The 26,214-nt window shown below is 45.5% G+C and overlaps 1 protein-coding gene across 1 annotated transcript in view; it reads left to right on the top strand.

Moving 5' to 3' along the window:
* Positions 1-26,214, top strand: part of CACNA2D4 (calcium voltage-gated channel auxiliary subunit alpha2delta 4) — a 120,023-nt gene that overhangs the window by 12,509 nt on the left and 81,300 nt on the right. The window contains exons 8-13 of the mRNA XM_060191500.1: positions 185-262; positions 2,840-2,920; positions 5,928-6,002; positions 11,725-11,811; positions 12,606-12,677; positions 25,023-25,084. Coding sequence (XP_060047483.1) covers positions 185-262; positions 2,840-2,920; positions 5,928-6,002; positions 11,725-11,811; positions 12,606-12,677; positions 25,023-25,084 — 455 coding nt within the window. The remainder of the gene's footprint in view (positions 1-184; positions 263-2,839; positions 2,921-5,927; positions 6,003-11,724; positions 11,812-12,605; positions 12,678-25,022; positions 25,085-26,214) is intronic.

Here is a 26,214-nt window from a genome sequence, read left to right on the forward strand (position 1 = left end):
TTCATGCCCCAATAATTCTGCGAATTATGTTCATGTCGCAACACTTGTGCAGACAAGGGAAGTCTCCCTTGGGATGTCAGCGCCCCTCCCTCCACTGTAAGGTCATGCTGACAGCTGATTCCCCGAGATCCTTCTCTCTGTAGCCTCTGACACCCTTCTTTTCTGTTCTTTCTTCTCTTAACAGCTGTTCACCTCTCAGGCCCAGAGCCTGACGCTTCTTACCACGGTGGCCATGCCCGTCTTCAGCAAGAAGAACGAAACGGTGTGTGTTCCCTCCCTGAGCAGTTGCAGCAGGGATTAGAACCTAGGTCTTGCTTGGCTGGGGAACAAAGACACAGAGAGGGTCAAATGTGTTTGTCTCAGGCCCTGTGTCTAACCAGATGCACCTGAGTCTCTTGGTCAGAGAAAGATGGGTATCAGACATTTGGCAATGAGGCAAACGAGGGACTGGAGCTCCCTGAGTGAGTCTGCTCTACCACTTTGGGGCTCCTGAGATGAGGTCTTGGGGCCACCTGCCAACCTTTTCACAACCCCAAATCTTACCCACTAGGCTGGGCAGTCTACTGACTAGATTGTAATGGAATTTCTAGAACCTGCCATCTTCCTTCTGTAAGGAAGTTCTTTCTTTCTCCCTCCCACTCTCCCTTCCTTCATTCCTCTCTCCTCCCTCCTTCCCTTCCCTTCCCTTCCCTTCCCTTCCCTTCCCTTCCCTTCCCTTCCCTTCCCTTCCCTTCCCTTCCCTTCCCGTCCCGTCCCGTCCCGTCCCTTCCCTTCCCTTCCCTTCCCCTTCCCCTTCCCCTTCCCCTTCCCCCTTCCCTTCCCTTCCCTTCCCTTCCCTTCCCTTCCCCTTCCCCTTCCCCTTCCCCCTTCCCTTCCCTTCCCTTCCCTTCCTTCCCTTCCCTTCCCTTCCCTTCCCTTCCCCTTCCCCTTCCCCCTTCCCTTCCCTTCCCTTCCCTTCCCCTTCCCCTTCCCCTTCCCCCTTCCCTTCCCTTCCCTTCCCTTCCCTTCCCTTCCCTTCCCTTCCCCTTCCCCTTCCCCCTTCCCTTCCCTTCCCTTTCCCTTTCCCTTTCCCTTTCCCTTTCCCTTTCCCTTTCCCTTTCCCTTTCCCTTTCCCTTTCCCTTTCCCTTTCCCTTCCCTTCCCTTCCCTTCCCTTCCCTTCCCTTCCCTTCCCTTCCCTTCCCTTCCCTTCTCTCTCTTCTCTTCTCTTCTCTTCTCTTCTCTTCTCTTCTCTTCTCTTCTCTTCTCTTCTTTTTTTTGCCTCCAGAGTTACCTCTGGGGCTCAGTGCTGGCACTACTGATCTATTGCTCCTGATGGCCATCCCCCCCATTTTATTGGATAGGACAGAGAGAAATTGAGAAAAGAAGGGAGATAGAGAGGGGGAGAGGAAGATAGACACCTGCAGACCTGCTTCACTGTTTGTGAAGTGTCCCTCCTGCAGGTGGGGAGCTGGGGGCTCAAACCTGGATCCTTGTGCAGGTCCTTGTGCTTAGTACAATGTGCACTAAAGCAAGTGCACCTACTTTCTTTTTTACTTTTTTCTTTTTTTCCCTTTTATTGGGGGAGGATTATGGTTTATAGTCAACATTAAAATGCAGTAGTTGGTCCATGTGTCACATTTCTCAGTTTTTCACATCACACTCTAAGCCCCCACCTAGGTTCTCCTTTGTCATCATGTTCTAGGACTTGAACACCCAACCCACACCCTAGTCCTTTCCTCTGGTGCAAGACACCAGGAACTTTCTTTCTTTCTTTCTTCCTTCCTTCCTTTCTTTCTTTCTTTCTTTCTTTCTTTCTTTTTTCAGATTTTATTTATTCATTCATGAGAAAGATAGAAGGAGAGAAAGAACCAGGCATCACTCTGGCATATGTGCTGCCGGGGATTGAACTCAGGACCTCATGCTTCAGAGTCCAGTGTTTTATCCACTAAGCCACCTCCCGGACCATAGGAAGTACTTTCTTATAGACCTTGTGTGTCTCACACATCCTGGATTAGACGTAGAGCAGACAAGGGCACCTTCAATCCCCCAGCACTTCAGGCTCTGTTAACATCTGGATCAACTTTGTATTTTATTTAAGGATTTCAAATTCAATTTTTAATATGAGTATCAGTCTTCCAGGAGTTGAGATTCCTCCCAGAACCTCTTCTGGATCCCTTTACCCTACACTTTTTTTTTTTTGCCCTCAGGGTTATTTCTGGGGCTTGGTACCTACATTATGAATCCAACTCCTCTGGAGGCTATTTATTCTACATTTTATTAAACAGGACAGAGAGAAATTGAGAGGACAGGAGGGTGATAGAGAGGGGAAGAGAAAGATACCTGCAGACCTGCTTTACCACTCGTGTGGCTTCCCCCCTGCAGGTAGGGACCTAGGGGTTTGAACCTGGATCCTTGCTTATGGCCTTGCACTTAATACTATGTGCACTCAAACTCAGGTGCACCACAGCCTCACATCCTTTTCTTTTCTTTTTTTTTTTTTTAATATTTATTTATTTATTTATTATTGGATAGAGACAGAGAGAAATTGTGAGGAGAGAGGGAAAGATAGAGTGGAAGAAAGACAGAGAGACCCCTGCAAACCTGCTTCACCACTCATGAAGCTTTCCCCCAGCAGGTGGAGGAACAGGGGCTTGAACCTGGGTCCTTGTGCACTGTAATGTGTGCGCTCAATCAGGTGCACCACTACGTGCCTTCCCACCCCACTCCTATGAATTCTTATTCCAGAGAACTTAGCTGACATTTCACTGCAAGGATAGTACCCCAGAGGATCTCTCACGGCTTCTGGAAGAGCCAAGGTTTCAGCCAGGTCTCCTTTCAAACCTTCTGTTTCCCTTGCAGAGAACCCATGGCATTCTCCTGGGCGTGGTAGGCTCCGATGTGGCCCTGAGAGAGCTCATGAAACTGGCACCCCGGTACAAGGTGAAGCTGGGTCGGGCTCTGGGGATGGTGTGATATGGCTTCAGGCTCAGGAGTCTCTGTGCAGGCAGCACAGCCTCTCCAAGGGGACAAGGCCACTGAACAAGGGGACAGTCAGACCTCTGTCCCCACCAGCGCTGAATTGTTTTGAAGTGCTTCTGCTGCCTCAGTTTCTCTGTCTGGTCCCCCGACACTCAGTTCTCTGACTATTGTTTTTTTCACACCCCTTCCAGATAGTGGTACCATCATGACCTGTGGTTGAGTCATTTTTCTGTGACTCTTGATGAGTGTTAGAGAGTCCAAGGACCACACTGAACTGCACCATACCCAGAAATTCTTTTTGTTATTTTAAATTTTATTAGTGATTTAATATTGATGTACAAAAATGACAAGATAACAGGGGTACAACTCTGCACTGTTCCTACCACCAGAGTGCTAAATCCCCAGTCCCTCCATTGGAAGCTACAGAAGTTCTCCCAAGGCTGCAGATATAGGTCAACTATTATTTGTAATACCATCTGTCTATATCTGTATATATTTACCCCCCATCCCCCCATGGTACTATATTCTCATCATTTCCAAGTCGCACATACACTTGTTACTACATCCAAATGTCCTTCCCTTTTTCCTCTTCTTTCTCTGGGTCCTGATGGAGTCAGAGTTCAGAACCCTCTGGTCATCTTCCTCTTGTCATTTCTCCCCCTCTGGGAGAATGAACTAAAATTCTTTATGGGGAGCAGAAGGTGGGAATTCTGGCTTCTGTCATTGCTTCTCCACTGGACATGGGTGTTGGCAGGTGGATACATTCCCCCAGTCTGTTTCTATATTTCCCTAGTGAGGCAGGGCTCTGGAAAGGCCACACCCAGAAGTTCTCAAAACTCAAAAGCAACCCTTTCATGGCACATCCATTTCTTTTTTCCAAAATTCTTTATTTATTTTTGTTTTGTCTTTGTTGTTGAATGCCAGAAAGATTGTTGATGGGGTTCATTGCTTGCACAATGAATCCACTGCTCTTTACAGCCATTTCTTACAGGACAGAGAGAAATTAAAAGGGGAAGGGGGGATAGATAGATGATAGAAAGATAGACCTAAAGCACTGCCGCACCACTCATGAAGCCTTTCCCCTGAAGGTGAGGAACTGGAGGCTTGAACCTGGGTCCTTATGCATTGTAACATGTGGGTTCAACCAGGTGCACCCCCGCTTGATCCTAGATCACATTATATCTTTTAAAAATAACTACGACTTTAAAAATATTTATTTATTTATTATTGTATAGAGATAGAAATTGAGAAGGGCCAGGGAGATAGAAAGGGAGGAAGACAGAGAGACACCTGTAGCTCTGCTTCACAACTTGTGAAGCTTTCCCCCTGCAGGTGGGGGCCAGGGGCTTGAACTTGTGTCCTTGCACACTATAATGTGTGCATTTAAGCAGGTGCACTACCACCTGATCCTGGTCCTATTCTATCTTTATTAGTCTCTGTATCTTCATATCTATGTCAGTATTTAGATCTATATCTATATCTGTATCTCTGTATCTAACTATCTGTCTATACATTTATATCTATATATCTCCAACTCTGCTAAACTTTAGCTCAGTGGTATGGAGGATTGAACCTGGAACCTTTGGTACCTCAGCCATGAAAGTCTTTCAGCATCTCTATTACTCTGTCTCCCCAGTTTAGTGTATTTCTTTCTCAGTAATTTTATGCAAAGGAAAGACCAGAACATAGCTCATCTCTGGCCTTTGCAGAGCTGATAGCCTCACCTGGGGCAGGTTGGTCCTGTGCCCCAGCACTGAGTCGTAGCTCCCCGGCCTTGAGCCTTTAGCCCCTTCAGGAAGCTTCCCTTTCTTTCCAAAATGACTGCATCCATGGCCATCCCCAGTGAACTTTTCTGTGTCCTTTCTCCACTGCACCACTTCCCACACCTTCTGTGTCCTTTCTACCTGTGATCGTTTCCATTCTCCCAGGTGTCTGGTGAGATCTCATGGTGTTTCTGATTCACATGTAATTGGCCATCAGTGACAATAAAAACTGAATGTCTCCTTTGGAAGGGCATTTACTCAGATCTTCTGCTTTTTAAAAAATTATTAAGTTGTTTGTATTTTGTTGTTGTGAAATTGTGTGAGTTCTTTATGTATCTTCTTTTTTGTTGGGGGATTAATGGCTTACAAGTGATAGTAAGTAAAATGTATTAGTTTGTACATGTGTGACCTTCCTGTTTTCTTTCTTTTTTTTTTTTTTTTTATTGCTGCCAGGATTATGCTGGGTCTCAGTGCCAGCACTACTAATCCACTGCTTACAGTGGCCATTTCCCCTTTTCTTTTCTTTCTAATTTTTATTAGATAAAACAGAGATAATTTGAGAAAGAATGGGGAGATAAAGAGAGGGAAGAGAAAGAGACACCTGCAGACATGCTTCACCTACTTGTGAAACTCCCTGATGCAGGTGGGGAACGGGGGATCAAAATAGGATCCTTGCACTTAACTGGGTGTGCTTAACTGGGTGCACACCACCCACCCAGCCTTCACATTTCTGTTTTTCACATAACCATCTAACTCCCTCTAGGTCCTCCTCTGCCATCACGTTCCAGGATTTGCACACTCCCCCCCCCCCAACCCCAGAGCCCTTACCTTTGCTACAGTACACCAAATTCAGTCCTTTGTACACCTTGGATAGTAACCCCTTATCATATGCTTCTGGAATAAGCCCCACTTGGTCTTCACATATTACTGAATGCTGTGTTACTTGAGGAGAAAATGACATCACCAGATCAGCGAGAACACACGGTAGGAAAGAAGCCAGGTAACGAGAGGTATGGTTGCTACAAACAGGAATATCTGGAAAGGAACTCTAAAGTGATGGCCAGAAGCACAGCACTGGCTGAACTCTGTTCCTGTCTCTAGAATGCACTGTTGTGAGGTACCATCTCTGACTGTCACCAAATCCTAGCTGCAAATGACCAGTGCAGACAACTGGCCTAATCTCCCTCCCTCTCTGTGCTTGGCAGCTGGGAGTGCACGGGTATGCCTTTCTGAACACCAACAATGGCTACATCCTCTCACATCCTGACCTCCGACCCCTGGTGAGTGAGTACAGATCTTCACATTGTGATCTTCTCTATGTGGCTTTACCCTGGGGTGGGGGGTAGGGTTATTTAATAGCAGTATTTCAAATGAGACACACACACACACACACACACACACACACACACACACACACACACACACACCTCCATTTAAGAACCTTTAGATAATATGAGAAAAAAAATTAACCCATGATCCTTGATCTCACATTGCTTAGAATCTATCAGGAAGGACAAATCATACACATGTAAGCTGAATAATGAGCAGTTTGAAGATCAAATAATGAAGAGAGAATCTTCCCTGTATTACCTTTTTGACACAGGAGGGGAGTGGGGGAGTGGAGTTGTGGAGGGGTATATTCATTTTTTTTTTTTTGCCTCCAGGGTTATTACTGTGGCTTGGTGCCTGCACCAGGAATCCACTGCTCCTGGAGGCCATTTTTTCCATTGTTGTTGCTATTGTTGTAGTTGTTGGATAGGACAGAGAGAAATGGAGAAAGGAGGGGAAGACAGAGAAGGGGAGAGAAAGACAGACACCTGCAGACCTGCTTCATAGCCTGTGAAGCAACTCCCCTGCAGGTGGGGAGCTGGGGGCTGGAACTGGGATCCTTGCACCTGTCCTTGCGCTTTGCACCATGTGTGCTTAACCTGGTGCACCACTACCCAACCCCCTATGTTTTTGTGGTTTTTTTTTTTTGAAAATATGTTATTTATTTACTGGAACAAGATAGAGAAATGGTGAGGGAAGGGGGGATAGAGAAGGTGAAGCAGCCCTGCTTTGCTGTTCATGAGGCACTATGAATCCACAGCTCCTGATGACAATTTTCCTTTTTTTTTTTTTTTTTTTGATAGTACAGGAAAACTGAGAAGGGTGGAGAGAGAGAAAGAGGAAGGGAGGGAGGGAGAGAGAGAGAGAGAGAGAGAGACCTGCAGACCTGCTCCACCACTTGTAAAGCATCCCCACTATAGGTGGGGAGCCAGGGGCTTGAACCCAGGTTATTGCCCATAGTGCTATGTGTGCCTAACCGTGTGTGCCACTGCCAAGCTCCCAGTTTCCCCATGTTTCAACGGAACCACCTGTGACCAAGGGAGAAAGTGGCATTACTTGATTTAAAAGTTCTTCCAGGACTTAGTTCATACAATAGTTCTCGGCCACAGGCCATGGTCGTTATGGCCACATGTCTCAGTGAGGACATCATTGGAACAGAGGAAAGTCCAAGTCCTGGAGGAATCTCGGTCTTCCCTTCTCCTGCTCTTACCAAATGGAGAACAGAAGCTGAGGATGACAGTTGGAAGAATGCTCTCTGAGAACTGACCAAATTGTAATTTAGCTTAAAGGGGGTTTGGTAGCTGCAGTGAGTAAAAGAATTCACAGCAGGGAGCTGAGAACAGGTTTAAATAATAGAAGGTTTTATTAGGGTGAAATGGGTAAAAGGCAAAGTAAGCACTTCTCATCAGGGGTTAAGAGTAAGCTAGGTCCATAAAATCTGAGTATAGTTATAAAAGGTTTAGTCCCATAAGATAAACAATTATCAGCTGAGGTATTGGTTGCTCATGGCTGTAGAGGGGTCCTTAAAAGTTTACCGGCCAACAGAGCCACACGGGTTCAGTTTCCAGGAGAAGTAGCCATGGTAGATTCCTTGAGCACCTCCGCCAAGATGAAGCAGCAGCTAAAAAGAGCGACCTGCTCCAAGTCCGTGATTTTTTAAAAAAATTTATTTATCAATGAGAGGGATAGGAAGAGAGAGAGAGAAAGAACCAGACATCACTCTGGTATGTGTGCTGCTAGGGATTGAACTCAGGACCTCATGCTTGAGAGTCCAATGCTTTATCCACTGCACCACCTCCAGGACCACAAGTCTGTGCTTTTTATACATCCCCTTCGCTGTGTGTCCCGCCTCAGACTGACATCATTCGTATGCTAATAGTGCCAAACTCCTGTTGGGGTCACAACACTCAGTGTCCCAAGGGTCATTTGGAGAGACCAGTCTAAGGTGTCTCCTGGCCCATTTGGTCCAGGTAGGTGCCACGGGTGCCCAAAGTCAGGCGACTGGCTTGTGTAAGGCACATACGTAGAGGGATTCAGAATAAAGAATCTGTGGGCCACTCTGAAGACCACTCTGTTTTCCTAAGCCAGGCCTCTGCTGGACAAGTATCTAAGTCATAACAGATCTGGGCATGGAGAAACAGCTCTAGTATCACCAAGATGGCCCCCTGGGGAAAGAATAACATGTTAATGCTGGAACTGGCTTGGAGAATTAAGGATCCATGGCCAGAGACTCCTATGTCACTTTCTGTGTCATTGAAGTGAACATAAGCCTAACTGATCAATGCACACTGTGGACCTACTGTGTCCCTGGCCTTCCAGTGCTTGGAAGAGTCATATAAAGAGAAGATCACAATCTAATTAAGGAAACAGACTTACAAGGCTGGAGTAGATAGCATACAGTTATGCATAATGGCACATCTGGTCAAGCACATGTAGTACTAGGTGTAAGGACCCTCACAAGGATTTGAGCCCCCAGCTCCCCACCTGTGGGGGGGAAGCTTCACAAGTGGTGAAGCAGGGCTGTAGGTGTCTCTCTTTCTCTATTTCCCCTTCCTCTTTCATTTTCTCTCTGTCCTGTCTAATAAAATGGAAAAACTGGCCTCTAGAAGCAGTGGATTTGTAGTGCTGGCACTGAGCACCAGTGATAACCCTGGAGGAGAGAGAGAGAGAGAGAGAGAGAGAGAGAGAAAGAGAGAGAGAGAGAAATAAGAAGAAGGAGAAGGAGAAGGAGAAGAAGGAGAAGGAGAAGGAGGAGAAGAAGAAGAAGAAGAAGAAGAAGAAGAAGAAGAAGAAGAAGAAGAAGAAGAAGAAGGAGAAGGAGAAGGAGAAGGAGAAGGAGAAGGAGAAGGAGAAGGAGAAGGAGAAGGAGAAGGAGAAGGAGAAGGAGAAGGAGAAGAAGAAGAAGAGCTACTTTCATGCCTGAAGCTGTGAAGCCCTAGGCTCAATCCCCTGCACCACCATCAGCCAGAACTGAGCAGTGCTCTGAAGAAAAAAAAATAGACTTACACAAATGAAACAGAGAACAGTACCAGGTCTAATAATCATCACACAAGCAAAACACAGAAAGAGAGACACCTGCAGCCCTACTTAGCCACTTGTGAAGTATCCCTGCTGCAGGTGGGGGGGTGAGGGCTCAAACCTGGGTCCTTGTGCATAGTACTATGTGCTCTTAACTGGATGTACCACTGTACTCTGTCTGGGTAGGACAGAGAGAAATGGAGAGAGGAGGGGAAGACAGAGACAGGGAGAGAAAGATAGACACCTGAAGACCTGCTTCACCACCTGTGAGCAACCCCCTGCAGGTGGGGAGCTGGGGACTCGAACCAGGATCCTTACATCGGTCTTTGTGCTTTGCGCCACCTGCGCTTAACCCACTGCACCACTGCTCGGCTCCCATGAAATAGCTCTTTGTCTTACTCAAGAGAATCAGATCCAGTGTAAAAGCTAGCAAGATAGTGTTGCTCTCTGAGGTGTGGATACCAATCAGGCCAAGGGTGTCAGCATGATGAGGAGAAGAGCAGAATAACTGACATACTGTTGTGGATATTACACTTCACATCTCCTGCATAGGAGACTGTAACACAAGAAGTAAAATGTTTTGTTAAAAAGAAATCTGGTAGAAGTAAGTTGCACTGTGGTAGAAAACTTCATCCATTAGCAGGGGACCCCCCCTTCCTGAAAAAGTTGCCCCTCAGATTCTTTTTTAAGGTTTAAAAATATTGTCACCAGGCTTTCACTGGTGCTCCTGGTGGCCATTTTTAAAAAAAACCTTTTAAATATTTATTTATTTATTTATTTATTCCCTTTTGTTGCCCTTGTTGTTTTATTGTTGTAGTTATTATTGTTGTTGTTATTGATATCATTATTGTTGGATAGGACAGAGAGAAATGGAGAGAGGAGGTGAAGACAGAGAGGGGGAGACAAAGACACCTGCAGACCTGCTTCACCACTTGCGAAGTGACCCCCCCCCCGCAGGTGAGGAGCTGGGGGCTCAAACTGGGATCCTTATACCAGTCTTTGCACTGTGAGCCACTTGTGATCAACCCACTGTGCTACCACCTGACTCCCCCCCCCACCTTTTTTTAAATAGAGGTGGAGAGAAATTGAACAGAGAAAGGGATGGAGAAAGAGATACATTTGCAACATTGCTTCAGTACTTCTGAAGCTTCTTCCCTGCAGACGGGGACCAGACACTTGAACCCAAGTCTTTGCACGTGGTAATGTGTGCTCTCTACTGGGTGTTCCACTGCTTGGCCTCTGATCCTCTGATTCTTAATTTAACCTGACAGTAAACTATACATTCTCTTTCCTCTTTTTGATAGAATTGAACCTGTGAAGACCTAATAACAGACAACTTGATGGTATCTGCCTTGGCATCAGAGAAAGAGAGAGAGTAGCGAGGGTCAGAAAATTACAGCACTGGAAGAACACTGATTAATAGCTCTATGACAAGCTATCGGAAGGTCTTTATTAAGCAGCAAAGAATCTATTTGTTCTTGGATTGAGTCCATTAAAAATTCTATTAACAAGATAAAAAGCACAGAAGACAGATGATACAAAGCCTGGAAATGATGGCCAATCCGTTAAGTGAGAAAATTAGAATTCATAGAGTATTCTCAAACAATGGGCCAAACTATCTGAGATGCATGGATAACTCTGTCAGAGAGTCAAAGCTCAAGGGTCTGATTGTGAAGATGTTATTTATCAGTGCTCCCCATGGAGAAGGCTAAGAAGGTTCAATGGATTGAAAAATGGATTTGCCTGGTCAAAGCTCTGTGGCCTTCTGGGAAATCTGGCAGAAGCAGAGGCAGCATCAGGGCCCTGAAGCCTTGTGGACCACACAGGTCACAGGCTTCACTGCAGTGGTACAACCCTATCTGAAATATTGACTTTCAAGCCAGGCGGTGGTGCACCTGGTTAATCACACACTACAGTGCTCAAGGACTCTGGTTCTAGCCCCTAGTTTCCACCTGTAGGGGAAAAGCTTCATAAGTAGTGAAGCAGAGCTGCAGTTGTTTTTCTTTCCCCCCCCCTCTATCTCCCTCTCCCTTCTAATTTTTTCTCTGTCTCTATCTAGTAAATAAATAAATAAATAAATAAATAAATAAATAAAAGTACTGATTTTGTCCTAAGCATTCTGCTTTTGAAATGCCATCTATCAAAGCAGAGCACATTCAGAGCAGGTCGAAAAGTTTGCCAACTGGGAATGTTTACCTTGGAGAAGGGATGTCTAGGGGATAAGAAGTAGTTTCAGAACTTTCAAAGGTTGCCAAGCAGAGAAGATCTATACAGCTCATGGTGGTGGTGGGGAAGAGACAAAGAAAAATAAGACAAACAAAACAAACAAACAAACAAACAAAAAGGTCACTGTTACAGGTCTATGTGAGAGAAATTTTTGAATAATTAGAGCCATTCTAAGCCATGGCAAACTGACTCACAAAACAGGGAACTCCTTGTCACTGGGAATCTCCACACAGAGGCCGGGAGACCATCTGTGAGAAATGTTGGCAAGGGAAGCTCTTTCTCAAGTGCAGACTTGACCCAGATTGCCTTGAGGAGTCATTGAGACACTTTCTTCTTATGAATATAGCTAGATGAGTTGCAACTTGAGCTGGGGTTGATGGGAATTCTTTATTCATTCATTCATTTTTTGCCCTGACCTCCCCATCCTAGTACAAACAGGGGAAGAAATTGATCCCCAAGCCCAACTACAACAGCGTGGATCTTTCTGAGGTGGAGTGGGAAGACCAAGATGAAACAGTGAGTAGGGTAATGGAGGAGCCACCTTGGCTCTGTAGCCAGTCTATGGGGTGTGGTGGGACAGTGAGCTCTGAGGCCATGTCTGCTCTCAGCTAGAGCCTCTAAACCCACGGCAGTAGATTCTGTGCTTACCACAGCTGTAATCCACAACAGATGACTGAAATGGAATGAGATCACATCTATAAGCTACAGAGTTGAAGATCTGACTTTTTTTTTTAACTGTTGAATTAATATTATATGGAAGTATTTATTTTTAAAGCAATCTTTTAAAAATTATCTATTTATTTATTATTGGATAGAGACAGAGAGAAATTGAGAGAGGAAGGAGAGATAGAGAGGAAGATAGAGAGATACCTTCAGCTCTACTTAATCACTCACGAATCTTCCCCCCTGCAGGTGGGGACCAAGGGCCTGAACCCAGGTCCTTGTACACTAAAGAGAGAAAAATTACATCTTGGAGAAAATTACATCTCAGCAACATGCTATGGTGTGCTTTCCCAACTTATTCCTTTCATAGTCCTATCTCAGTGAATGTGCTAAATTTGGGCTGTGGGAACAGTCATGACATCTTTTCCTATGGTTTTTTATGCAAAAATGCATCACTGGAAACAATAGACCAATATAAGTTAGATGGAAACAAAAACCAGGCCAGTGTTCTGTTCAGGCAATCGGGACAGAACCAAAGTGCCCCTAGACCTCACCTCCAATCTGGGCAATGAGTTCCCACGTGTTCCACCTGCCAGCATGGGGCCAAGGAACTGCTAATAATAATACTGTTACTTTTCCTCTTGAAGCTGAGGACAGCCATGATCAATGGAGAGACAGGCTCTTTCTCTATGGACGTGAAGGTTCCACTGGACAAAGGGGTAAGATGCAGGGTCTGGCTCCAGGAAGGTGACACCATAGTTGGTTGAGATTTGGGTGTTGATGAGGGGACATAGTTGCATCAGAGCTCAGGAAGTGAGTGCTGACTGAGCCTGCAGGGGCTGACCAAAGAGGGCCTATCCAAGTATGCAGCAGCCCAGGTGAAGTGCCTGGCCAAGTGCTGATCAGTCCTATCAACAATGACTTTGGCAGTATCTCAGTCCAAGTCATTTACAACTCTTCTCCCTTCCTTATGCTGCCTGCTCTTATGTGTTCTGTTGCTGTTTCTGACACAAAGAGAGAAAAATCAGTTGACTCTTTATTGGGGGATTAATGGTTTACAATTGACAGTAAAATGCAGTAGTTTGTACATGTGTAACATATCTCAGTTTTCCACATAACAATTCAAGCTCCACTAGGTCATCCTCTGTCATCATGTTCCAGGATCTTAATCTTCCCCCCACCCCAGAATCCTTGGCTTCGGTGCAATACACCAACTCCAGTCCAAGTTATGTTTTGTGTTTCCCCTTCTGATCTTGTTTCTCAACTTATGTCTATGACTGAGATCATCCCATATTCATCCTTCTCTTCCTGGCTTATATCACTTAACAAACATTCCTTCAAGCTCTATCCAAGATTGGGTAAAGATTGTGAATTCACCATTTTTAATAGCTGAGTAGTATTCCATTGTGTATACAGACCACAATTTACTCAGCCACTCATCTGTTGTTGGACACCTGGGTTGTTTCCAGGTTTTGGCTATTACAAATTGTGCTGCTATGAATATAGGTATACACAAACCTTTTTTTCCACTTTATTGGGGGACTAATATTTTTAAAAATATTTATTTATTTATTCCCTTTTGTTGCCCTTGTTGTTTTATTGTTGTAGTCATTGTTGGACAGGACAGAGAGAAATGGAGAGAGGAGGGGAAGACAGAGAGGTGGCGAGAAAGATAGACACCTGCAGACCTGCTTCACCACTTGTGAAGCAACTCCCCTGAAGGCAGGGAGCTGGGGGCTTAAACCAGGATCCTTAAGCCGGTCCTTGTGCTTTGTGCCATGTGCGCTTAACCCACTGCGCTACTGCCTGACTCCTTGGGGATTAATGTTTTACAGTCACCAGTAAATACAATAGTTTGTATATGCATAACATCTTCCAGTTTTCCACATAACAATACAACTCCCACTAGGTCCTCTATTATCCTTCTCCAGGACCTGTACTCTCCCTCCCACCCAGAGTCTTTTACACCAGCAATACACCAGCTCCAGGCCAGGTTCTGCTTAGTGTTTTCTTCTGATCTTGTTTTTCAACTTCTGCCTGTGACTGGGATCATCCCATCTTCACTCTTCTGTTTCTGACTGATTTCACTTAACATGATTCCTTCAAGCTCTATCCAAGATGGGGTGAAGAAGGTGAATTCACCATTTTTAATAGCTGAGTAGTATTCCATTGTGTATTTAGACCACGACTTGCTTAGCCACTCATCTGTTGTTGGACACCTGGGTTGCTTCCAGGTTTTGGCTATTACAAATTGTGCTGTTATGAACATAGATATACACAGATATTTTTGGATGGGTGTGTTTGATTCCTTAGGATATATCCTCAGGAGAGGAATTGCAGGGCCATGAGGTAGGTCCACTTCTAGCCTTCTGAGAGTTAGTTCTCCAGACTGCTCTCCACTGGGGCTGGACCCACTGACATTCCTACCTGTGCTGCAAATTGTTAGTAGCTTCTGCGAAACATGCAGTCTGAAGAAAGGCTCATAGGCAGTGCTACTCCTAGAAACTGGTGTTGATTTAGCTGCAGAAAATCGGGACTAGAGACCCTTGCTAGTGCCCTAGCTATATCCACAGAACTGCGTGTTATTGGTGGACCATTCTCTGCTTCTTGTTAACAGTTCCCAGTGGTATTTGCTCAGAGTTTGCATTGTCCACTGACATATTTACAAATGTCACCTCCTCTCTCAGAGCCACCCCCACCTCCTCCTCTTCCTCCTGTTGCCCATCTGCCTCAGCTAGAAGCATCCAGGCAGCTATCTGCAACAATTAGACCCAAATTCTGTCACAGACACAGACCTCCATGAAAGCCAGAAAAGAAGGCAAGGAGGGCCAGTGTGACAGCTCCTGGACAGTGCATCTGCACTGCTATGCATACGACTCAGGCTCCAACTAGGCTCATGTTGCCACAGGGGAAGCTTCAGTGTTGTGGAGTCTTTTACTCTCTCTCTCTCTGTCTCTCTGTCTCTCTGTCTCTCTCTGCCTCTCTCTATGTCTTTCTATTTGTAAAAGCTGGTTCAGCTGGTGAGTCCCTGATTACAACAGCAGCAGCAGCAGAAAGATAGCAAGAAACAACAAAAGAAAGAGAAAGGGAGTGGGACATAAGGGGAGGGAGAAAGGAAAAAAGAGGGGTCAGGGCGGTGGCGCACATTACAATGCACAAGGGCCTGAGTTTGAGCCCTGTTCCCACCTGCGGGGGGGGGGGAACTTCACGAGTGCTGAAGCCTGGCTGCAGGTGTCTCTCTGTCTCCCTATCTCCTCCTCCCCTCTCAAATTCTGTCTGTCTCTGTCTAATAAATAAATAAAATATAAAAAACTAAAAAGCATAAATACAAGAGAGAGAAGGAAGGAAAAAGATAAAAGAAAGAAAACAAGCAAAGAAAGAGAAGTGAAGGAGAGAGAAAAAAGAGAAAGGAAAAAAGAAAAATCAAGAAAGAGAAAAATCAAGTAAACAAACATTGAAAAGGAAAATAGGTTTAGTGTGTTCCTCCTCTTAGACACTTCAGCTATATTTTACTGGGACTAACATCCAGTTTCTGTGGCATCTGGCTGCTGATATATATGTTTTGCCTCCAGTGTTATCGCTGGGTCTCAGTGTCTGCATTATGAATCCACTGTTCCTGGAGGCTATTTTCCCCCTTTTGTTGCCCTTGTTGTTTATTGTTGTTGTTACTATTATTGTTATTGCTGTCATTGTTGTTGGATAGGACAGAGAGAAATCGAGAGAGGAGGGGAAGACAGAGAGGGGGAGAGAAAGAAAGACACCTGCTGGCCTGTTCCACCGCTTGTGAAGCAACCCCCCCCGCGCAGGTGGGGAGCAGGAGGCTCGAACCAGGGCTATATATATTTTAATTGCCACGAGGATTTTGTTGGAGTTCAGTGCCTGCATGTTGAATCCACCATTCCTGGCAGCCCTATTTTTTCTATTTCCTCCCTCCCTCCCTTCCTTCCTTATTTCCTTCCTTTCTCCATTCCTTCCTTCCCTCTTCCTTTTTAAAATTAGTAACAAGGAGAAATTGAGAGGAGGAGATAACGAAACAGAAAAGGAGAGACACCAGTAGCATTGTTCTACCTCACGAAGCTCCCCCTGCAGGTGGGGCCTCAGGGGGTTGAGCCAGGTCCCTTGACCATGTAAGGTGTGTGCTCTGCTCTGCCAGGTGCACCCACACACAGCCCATACCTGGCCAATATTTTCTTTTTCTTTCTTTTTAAAATTTTATTGGTGACTTAATACTAATTTACAACATTATAAGATAACAGGGGTATAATTTCACACCCTTCCCACTGCCAGAGTTCTGTATTTTCATTTCCTCCATTGGAAACTCCTAAGTTTGCAGCTATGGGTTGACTATTATTTGTATAAAAATCTGCTTATATTTGTGTATATCCCCCCGTTTTTCCCCATAACCCCTTCTTCTCTTTGTTTCCAAATTGCATCTACACCTGTTACTACTTCCGAATGTCCTTCCTTCCCCCCTCCTCTCTCCAGTTCCTGATAAAATTGGGGTTCAGAGCCCTCTATTCATCTTCCCACTATCATTTCTCCCCCTCTGGGAGTATGAGCCAAAATTCTTTTTTTCTTTCAAACTTTTTATTATTTTTACTTATTTATTAGTTATAGAGAGCCTGAAATTGAGAGGGGAGGGGGTGATAGAGAGTAAGAGAGACAGAGAGACACCTGCAGCCCTGCTTCATCACTTGCAAAGCTTTTCCCCTGCAGGTGGAACCTAGGTTTTTGTGCACTCAACCAGGTGTGCCACCACCCAGGCCCTGGACCAAAATTCTTTATGAGGAGCGGAAGGTGGGAGTTCTGGCTTCTGTAGTTGCTTCTCCCCTGTACATGGACATTGGCAGGTGGATCCACACCCCCAGTCTATTTCTATCTTTCCCTAGTTCAATGACTATTTTCCAGTAGTCATTTTCGTTTTTTCCCCTTTGATAAAGAGTGAGAAACAGATTGAAGATGGATAGATAGATGGACAGATATCTCTCTCTCTCTCTCTCTCTCTCTCTCTCTATATATATATATATATATATATATATATATAGAGAGAGAGAGAGAGAGAGAGAGAGAGAGAGAGATGTTGTTTTTGCCAGGCTAGCTTCACGGGCGGGTAACAGATGACCAGAAACTCATAGCTGAGCTGAGAACACAGTTTAATCTTTATTCACGAGCAGGCAAACAGTCCAACACCTAATCACCACACCATGTGCTCCTCCATCTTTCTCCTCCGGCAGGCAGCAGCATCAGGAACTCAGGAAGTATGTAGGCTAGGGGGTGGGGAGAAGCGTGAAGCTAGCAAGGGCTAAACCAAATCTCCCGGAGGTGGGGGAGTGAGACCAAACCAATGTAACAGAAAATACCATGTAAATAGACCACAATGTCAAGCAATGTAACAGAAGCAGAACTAGATCCCAGAAACAGAACCAGAAGCATACCAACAGAGATACCTGTAGAACTCTTTCACTGCTCTTGAAGATTCCCCCTATAGGTAGGGACTGGGGACCAGGGACTTGAACGCAGGTCTTTGGGCATGATAGTGTGTGTGTGTATTGTGTGTTTTACCAGATGTGCTGCTGCCCAGCCAACATTGTATAGTGTCTTTCTGTGGGACTTCCCTGAATTCTCATATTGTTTTCCAGTCTTGAAAAAGATCCTTCAAGAATCTCTTGAGAATACTACTTCTATTCCATCTTAAAAAAAGATTCACTGCCCCCCCTCCCTTGCCCCATCTTACTCTGCCCTAGTGATTCTCTTCTCTCTTCACTCTCAAATCCAGAAGCTAGTTCATGCCTGTAGGACATGCTGCTGGGTCAGAGGCCACTCAGGCTTCCCCCAGCCACTCACTGCTTTGGACTGCTATGACAGTCATCCATTTGTTCACTCCCAACTGTGCTGCTTCTCCATCTGTCTTCCCTTTTAAAAAGCTGTCCTGTTGTCCCTCTGTCAGCCAGGCTCCCCCAGCTGTATCTGTCAGCTCAGGGGTGGTTTCATTTTATCAGCCTCAGAGCCAATGAAAGCTTTCTAAAAGCATTGTGGGAATATCTGTTATCATCCAAGCAGCCCTCCTGGCAGGTGATACCTGCCATCATCATTATCATCATCATCATCATCGTCATTATTCGTGATTTAATAATGATTAAAAAGATTGTAGGATAAAAGGGATACAATTACACACAATTCCCATCACCAGAGTTCTATGTCCCACCTAATCACTTAATGTTTTAAATTTGTGAACTGATTGAATTTGGACACTGGGCTTAAATTGTTATTGCTATTTCTAGTAATATATTTTTTGGAAATATTAAATCACCTATAATCTTAGACCAGGGAGACTAGGAGCAATAAGTCCTGTCAATATCTAAAGTACAGTTATTTGCAAATAATACTAAATGACATAAATCATGGTGAGCTCTTGTATGGTACAGACAATTCTAAACACAGGATCTTCAAGGTAAACCAAGCTCCCAAAATAACTCGGCTATAATAATTATTATCTATTGCCTTCTTAAACTCTAAAACAGCAAGGAACTTTCCTCACTATATTTAAAATCCATATTTCTCCCAGTTCTGGAAACTTTGGAGCTTTGCTCATTTTCTTTCATGCTTCTCTTGACCTCTACCATTTGATCCTGCCTCTGCTGATCAAAGCAGCACTGGACACCTTGACATGTCTCACTTTGGAGACCTGCTTTTTGTGCCTGCTGCTTTCTCCAGGATATTTGACAAATATCTTCATACTTCTTGAATCCCTTCAGAGTCTGCATCTCCTCCAGCCTCCAGAAAGGCAGGTGACAGTGGTGGGGTGGGATCAAGGACAGCAGCAACAATTCCAGTGGGGATTAGAGCAGGACTTGCAGCTTCAGAAGACAGATGAATCCAGAAAGGCTGTGCTTAGCAGCATGAGGGAGGCTTAGTCAGGGGGTGAAGTACGCGGTGTATGTACCTCTGAAGGAGACAGACAACATAATGGTTATGCAAAAAGACTTACACACTACAGGCACCAAAGGTTCCAGATTCAGTCCCCAGTACCACCATAAGCCAGAACTAAGCAGGGCTCTGACTGAAGATATCCAAGGTTGCTACTTGGCACAGTTGGTCCTGGCATGCACTTAGGGCACAAAGAGTCTTCTGTGGGGGTAGAAAATATCCTTGGGAAAATGTTGGCAGGACTCTTTCCCATCTAAGTTTTAAAGGCATCTTCAATGATATAAATCCACTTGCAAGGAAGACCAAAACAAAAATAAACCAATGGGACTACATCAAATTTAAAAGTTTCTGTACAGCAAAAGAAACTACCACCCAGACAAAAGACCCCTTACAGGATGGTAGAATATCTTTACATGCCATATATCAGACAAGAGGCTAATGACCAAAATATATAAATAGCTCACCAAGGAAGGTATGAAATCTGAAGATGGACTGACTCCTCATAAGTCTGGTGTCCTCATGACTGGCTCAGTCATCTCACACATCTCTGAAAACACAGATCCCAGTTCATCTATGGGTCCCTCAGAATATCTGCCCTCATTCTCACACATACACACACACACACACACACACACACACACACACACACACACACACACACTGTGAGAGCCATGCTCAGCTCTGGTTTATGGTAGTGTGGGGGATTGAACCTGGGATCTGGGACCTTCAGGCATGAGAGTCTCTTTTGCATAACCATGATGCTAAGCAGAGAAATGACTAAGATTTGGTTCAAGAAACTGAGCTATTATGAGTGTTCTAAATACAGGATTTTCTTGTTGGGATTTGACCTTACAAGCTATGAATCCAATGGAAGGTTGGTTTCTCTGCACCTAGTAGTGGACTAAAATGAGCAAGATGGGGTCAGGATGGTAGTTAAGTGAGCAGAGAATAGGATCTGCCCGTGTGAATGTCGCCTCAGATTGGATCCTTGGCACCACAGTACCAGAGATAAGTGATGCTCTGGCCTCTCTCTGTCTCAATAAATAAATAAGATTTTGAGCTCAGCAGGGTCAACAGCTGGGCAGGAAATCAGGATAAGATTTAAAGAAGAACTGGGATGAAACATGCAGAAGAATAAAACTGAACCACTACATTTCACCAGACACAAAAGTAAATTCACATGGATCAAGGACTTGAGTGTTAGATAAGAAACTATCAAATACTTGGAGGAAAATGTTCACAGGACTCTTTCCTATCTAAGTTTTTAAAATTTTTTTATCAACTTTATATATGTATTGATAGAGATAGCCGGAAATTGAGAATAAAAGAGGGGTTAAAGAGGGAGAGAGACAGAGAGACACCTATAGCCCTGCTTCACCACTCGTAAAGTATCCCCCCTGCTGGTGGGGACTGGAAGCTTAAACCTGGGTCTTTGAGTATTGTGACATGTTCACCACCCAGCCCCTCCCCCATCTAAGTTTTATAGGCATCTTCAATGATATAAATCCGATTGCAAGGAAGACTAAAACAAAAATAAACCAATGAGACTACATCAAATTAAAAAGCTTCTGCACAGCAAAAGAAACCACCATCCAGACAAAGAGACATCTTACAGAATGGGAGATCTTCACATGCCATACATCAGAGAAGAGACTAATAACCAAAATATATAAAGAGCTTACCAAACTAAGCAATGATAAAACAAATGACCCCATCCAAAAATGAGAAGAGGATATGAACAGAATATTCACAACAGAAGAGATCTAGACGGCCAAAAAAGATGTGATAAAAATGCTCCAACTCATTGATTGTCAGAGAAATGCAAATAAAGACAACAATGAGATACCACTTAACTCTTGTGAGGTGGCAGTGGGGTGAGGGGGGCTGGTGGTTACAGAAGAAAGCAAAACTCAATAGAAACCCCTATCTTCTCTTGCCACCACCACCAAAGTGAAGTGGATTATCGACAGAAGGAACAAGACCCCTTCCCGTGGAGATCCCCACTCACCATGCCCAGATTTCAGAAAGACTGAATGAAGTGACTCACTGGAAACCAGGAGCCTTTGGATCTGGCTCCTGCTCATACCAACAAGGTGAACCAACAGATTACAGTCAGCTGAGGCAAGGCCTCACATGCTACCCTTGTTGCTAGTGTTCAGAGTGACTGTTGCTCCACCCCTGCCTTATGGATCCGTTGTGCACAAGCTTCTGACCACCTCCAACTTGGAAACATTCATGGATATAAATCCAATAATTCTTTTTCTCCCTTCAGAGTCATCAGTGGGATTTTGTGCTAGTACTATGAATCCATTGCTCCTGGTGGCCATTTGTTTTCTGTTTTATTGGATATCACAGAGAGAAATAGAAAGGGAGGGGGGAGATAGATAGGTAGATAGCTAGATAGAGACAAAGAGACAACTGTAGACCTGCTTCACCTCTTGTGAAGGAAGTGTCCCCCCTGCAGATGGGTAGCAGGGGCTCGAACCTGGTTCCTTGCACAGTTTCTTGCACTTAACCAGGTGTGCCACCTCCTGGCCCCGCATGTCAAATGTTTTTTGATAAAGTCACCTTGATAATTAATAATCATTCCAATAGAAAAAATAAACCTTTCTCAATAAATGGTACTAGGACAATGGAGTAAATGGGTAAAAGATAAGCATTAAACCACATACCAAAATTAATTTCATATGTCTTACATCATTCAATAAGTAAGTCCTTGGCTTTGAACCCCTCAGCACTGTAAGTGCTCTGGTTCTTTCCTACAAAGAAACTTTTAACCAAAATAAATGAAAGAAGCAGGCAGGCTATATCTAGGGTGTACCAATAACTTAACCATTTATATACAAGATCAACAGCCTGTGAAAAGTGAACAGACTGTGGGCAGACAGTTCACAAAGGAAGTGACACATGAGTTACCTGAAGAAGATGTTTCACATAGTTTTTCATCGGGGTCATGCAAATTAAAACAATGAGATTTAATTCCACACTCTCTACACTAAGATTTAAAAGAGGAGCAACACCAAAGTCTGACAAAGATGTGCAGACTGCACACTCATACATAGCTAGAAGGAGAACCAAAAAAATAAAAAATAAAACTTGGAAAAAATGTTTTTTAATCCAGGCAAACAGATGTTCAGTGTATGGGCCAACAATTCCATTCCCAGGTATTTACTAAGAGACATGAAAATATATTCCCACAAGGAGCCTTATTGAAGAATGTTCATTACAGCTTTCCCTCATGGTATCTCCAGCTTGGAAATGCCCCCAGATGTCAATCAACAAGTGAATGTTGAAGACAGCTGTGTGTCCACACATGGATGCACAACTGGGCAGCAGAGAGAGCACCCTGAGACACACACACACACTCCACATGCATCCTGAAAGCATGATCGGCCATGAAAGAAGCTGGACACAAAAGACCAGAAGAAGAGGCAAACTTCTTCTGGTGGCAGAGTTCAGTCTAGAGCTCTCCTGTGAAGAGGTGGGGTGGGGTGGGGTGGGGCCAGGTGGTGGTGCACCTGGGTAAATGTGCACATTACAGTGCTCGAGGACTCAGGTTCAAGCCCCTGGTCCCTGCCTGCAGAGGGAGAGCTTCACAAGTGACGAAGCTGGGCTGCGGGTGTCTCTCAGCTTCTGTCTGTCTCTATCCAATAATGATAATAGTAATAATAATGATAATGAAATAATAATAATGGAGGTAGGTTTAGGGTGAGGATGGGAACTGACTAGAGGGTAGCAGCGAATTCAGGACTGCAAGCACTTTATGTCTTGATCAGAGAAGTGATTATATCATACAAAGCATGCATCAAAACTAATGTGTGTGGTGTGGAGCTATACATTGTCATCTTACAATCTTGTAGCCAAATATTAATAATAAATACAAAAATACCCTAATGGAATGCTACACTTAAGAACTATTCAGGGGGCTGGGTGGTAGCACAACAGGTTGAGCACACCTGGCACAAAGCACCAGGACCCATGTAAGGATTCTGGTTCAAGTCCCTGGATCCCCACATGCAGGGGGGTCGCTTCACAAGTGGTGAATCAGGTCTTCAGGTGTCTATCTTTCTCCCCCCATCTCCCCTCCTTTCTCAATTTCTCTCTGTCCTATCCAACAACAATAACAACAGAAATAACAAGGGCAACAAAATAGAAAAAAACGGCCACCAGGAGCAGTGGATTCATAGTGCAGCACTGAGCCCCAGTGATAACCCTGGAGGCAAAAAAAAAAAAAAAAGAAAAAGAAAAGAACTATCAATATTTCACTTTTTTTCCTTCTCCCAAAGATGGTCTCCAGTCAATCTAACTTAGTAGTTGCTCTTGACCCAGCCCCACCTTGGAGCACCGAGCTCTGGAGCCCTTGACTCCCTGTTGGCTCCCTGCTTGACTCCCAGGCCCTTGCCTTGACAGCTGTGAGGGAGGCTCACTAGAGAGAGATTGTGAATGAGGCAGAGAAGCTGGGAGGTCTGCATCAGGCCTGCTAGAGAACTATCATCTGAGCTCGGTTTTAAAGCCAGTCTTCTATAGAAACACTCCCTTGTCATGCTCCCAGCATTCCAACTTCCAACATGGAAGAAGAAAGACCAGAGAGAAGAGATGGGAGGGAAGAATAACAGCTCTTGGAACTTCCCCCCTCCTTCCTTCTTCCATTCTTTATTTCTTTGTTTTTGTTTTTGTTGTTGTTTTGCTCAGGATTATCACTGGGGCTTGGTGCCAGCACTACAAATCCACTACTTCTGGTGGCCGTTATTTATTTGATGGGGCAGAGAGAAATTGAGAAAGGAGGTGGAGACAGAAAGAAGGAGAGAAAGATAGACCTACAGACCTGCTTCACTGCTCAGGAAGCATCCACCTGGCAGGTAGAGAGTGGGTGCTTGAACCTGGGTCCTTGAGCATGGTGATGTGTGCACTTAACTGGGTGCTCCATGGCCCAGCTCCCTCAATGTGTAGCTGCCCCATTGGCTCACCCTTGTCTGCACACAGGAGAAACCCCCAGAACTCTTCAGAGTCCAGAACAAACCCTGCCCTTGTCACCTCCATGTCTTAGATACACACTCACAGCCTCATGGCCACTGGATGCAGAAGACACTATTGATGTACAAATGAGAAGAGGGATGCCTAGAAAAGTGAAGTCAGATGGCTGGGTGGTTGTGCACCAGGTTAAGGGCACATAGCACGAAGTGCAAGACTCCTGACATGATCCTGGTTCGAACCCCTGGCTCCCCACCTGCAAGGGGTGGCTACACAAGCTGTGAAGCAGGTCTGCAGGTCTATCTCTCTCTCCTCTCTGTCTCTCTCTCTCTGTCTCTCTCTCTCTCTCTCACTCCTGTCTCAATTTCTCTGGGTTCTATCCAAAATTACCAGAAAAAAAGTGGCTGCTAGGAGCAGTGGATTCCTAGTGCAGACACCAAACCCCAGTGATAACCCTGGAGGCAAAAAAAAAAAAAAAGATAAAAGAAAAGTGAATGAAGTATCAGGGGGCAACCCAGGCCCTGCCCTCATCCCTGTAGGCACTAACAGACCCTGTCCTCATCCCTGTAGGCACCATCTGGTGACAATGCCATAACCAAGTTATCTGAGACTTGAGCACAGGCTGGCAACTTTGAAAGGAAGAAGCAGTTATAAAAGATAGTTTGGGCCCAGGAGGGTTGGGGGGTGTGGGCTGCATTGCTCTTGCTCCCCTGGGCTGGACTCATAGAGGACAAAGGTGCAGCAAGACAGCCCATACATACGCTTGAGAAGTTGTTCCATCTGGCAGGCTCCCTGTGGGGGCCCTAGAACTGCAGTCCCCACCTGCACTGACCAGGACAGTCATCAATACCACACAGGCCGTCTAACTTAAGATGTGCCCATTCGACTCCTCAGTTTGCGTGCCCACATGGGACTAGTGGCCACTGCAGTGGATGTGCTGACCTCAACCATAGTCGTGCAGTCTATACAGTCCACAGAGGCTGGACCTGACTGGGCTTAACATTGGCCTGATTAGTGGGTAGCTCTGAGGAGAGGCAAGGCAAGGGCTTGGGGTAGGGGAAGGTGGGCGCAGAGCTGGTAGACCCTGTGACTTTGGTGAGGAGGTGGGAGGCCTGGCCAGGCACTCTTCCACCCAGTAACTATTCTTTTCTCTGTTGGTCTTGCAGAAGAGGGTTCTCTTCCTGACCAATGACTACTTCTACACAGACATCAGTGACACGCCATTCAGGTAGGGGACATTGCTATATTTGCAGGGGCTTGAGACTGGGAATGTGAATACCAACAATTCAGGGCATAACCGGATGTGTTCATGTTTAGCTGGCAGGTGGTAGCAGCAGGAATAGACCAGTTCTTATTCCAGGAAGCTTGAACTCTGGACCCAGTTTGCCAGGTTAACACAGACTTCAGAGTAACACAATGGCCAGTGAGTCACAGGGTGCAGTATGTACAACAGGAGCACAGGGTGCAGTGAGGCACAGGGTGAGCACAGAGTGCAGTGAGGCACAGGGTGAGCACAGGGTGAAGTGAGGCACAGAGTGAGCACAAGTGCAGTGGGGCACAGTGTGAGCACAGGGTGCAGTGAGGTACAGGATGAGCACAAGTGCAGTGGGACACAGAATGAGCACAGGGTGCAATGAGGTACAGGTGAGCACAGGGTGCAGTGAGGCACAGGGTGAGCACAAGGTGCAATGAGGTACAGGGTGAGCACAGAGTGCAGTGAGGCACAGGGTGAGCACAGGGTGAAGTGAGGCACAGAGTGAGCACAAGTGCAGTGGGGCACAGTGTGAGTACAGGGTGCAGTGAGGTACAGGGTGAGCACAGAGTGCAGTGAGGCACAGGGTGAGCCCAAGGTGCAGTGAGGTACAGGGTGAGCACAGAGTGCAGTGAGGCACAGGGTGAGCACAGGGTGCAGTGAGGCACAGAGTGAGCACAAGTGCAGTGGGACACAGAATGAGCACAGGGTGCAATGAGGTACAGGTGAGCACAGGGTGCAGTGAGGCACAGGGTGAGCACAAAGTGCAATGAGGTACAGGGTGAGCACAGAGTGCAGTGAGGCACAGGGTGAGCACAGAGTGCAGTGAGGCACAGGGTGAGCACAGGGTGAAGTGAGGCACAGAGTGAGCACAAGTGCAGTGGGGCACAGTGTGAGCACAGGGTGCAGTGAGGTACAGGGTGAGCACAAAGTATAGTGAGGCACAAGGTGAGCACAAGGTGCAGTGAGGTACAGGATGAGCACAGAGTGCAGTTAGGCATAGGGTAAGCACAGGGTGCAGTGAGGTACAGAGTGAGCACAGGGTGCAGTGAGGCATAGGGTGAGCACAGGGTGTAGTGGGGCACAGAGTGAGCACAGGGTGCAGT

This window comes from Erinaceus europaeus, chromosome 5 (genome assembly GCF_950295315.1).
Source record: "Erinaceus europaeus chromosome 5, mEriEur2.1, whole genome shotgun sequence".
NCBI classification, from domain to species: domain Eukaryota; kingdom Metazoa; phylum Chordata; class Mammalia; order Eulipotyphla; family Erinaceidae; genus Erinaceus; species Erinaceus europaeus.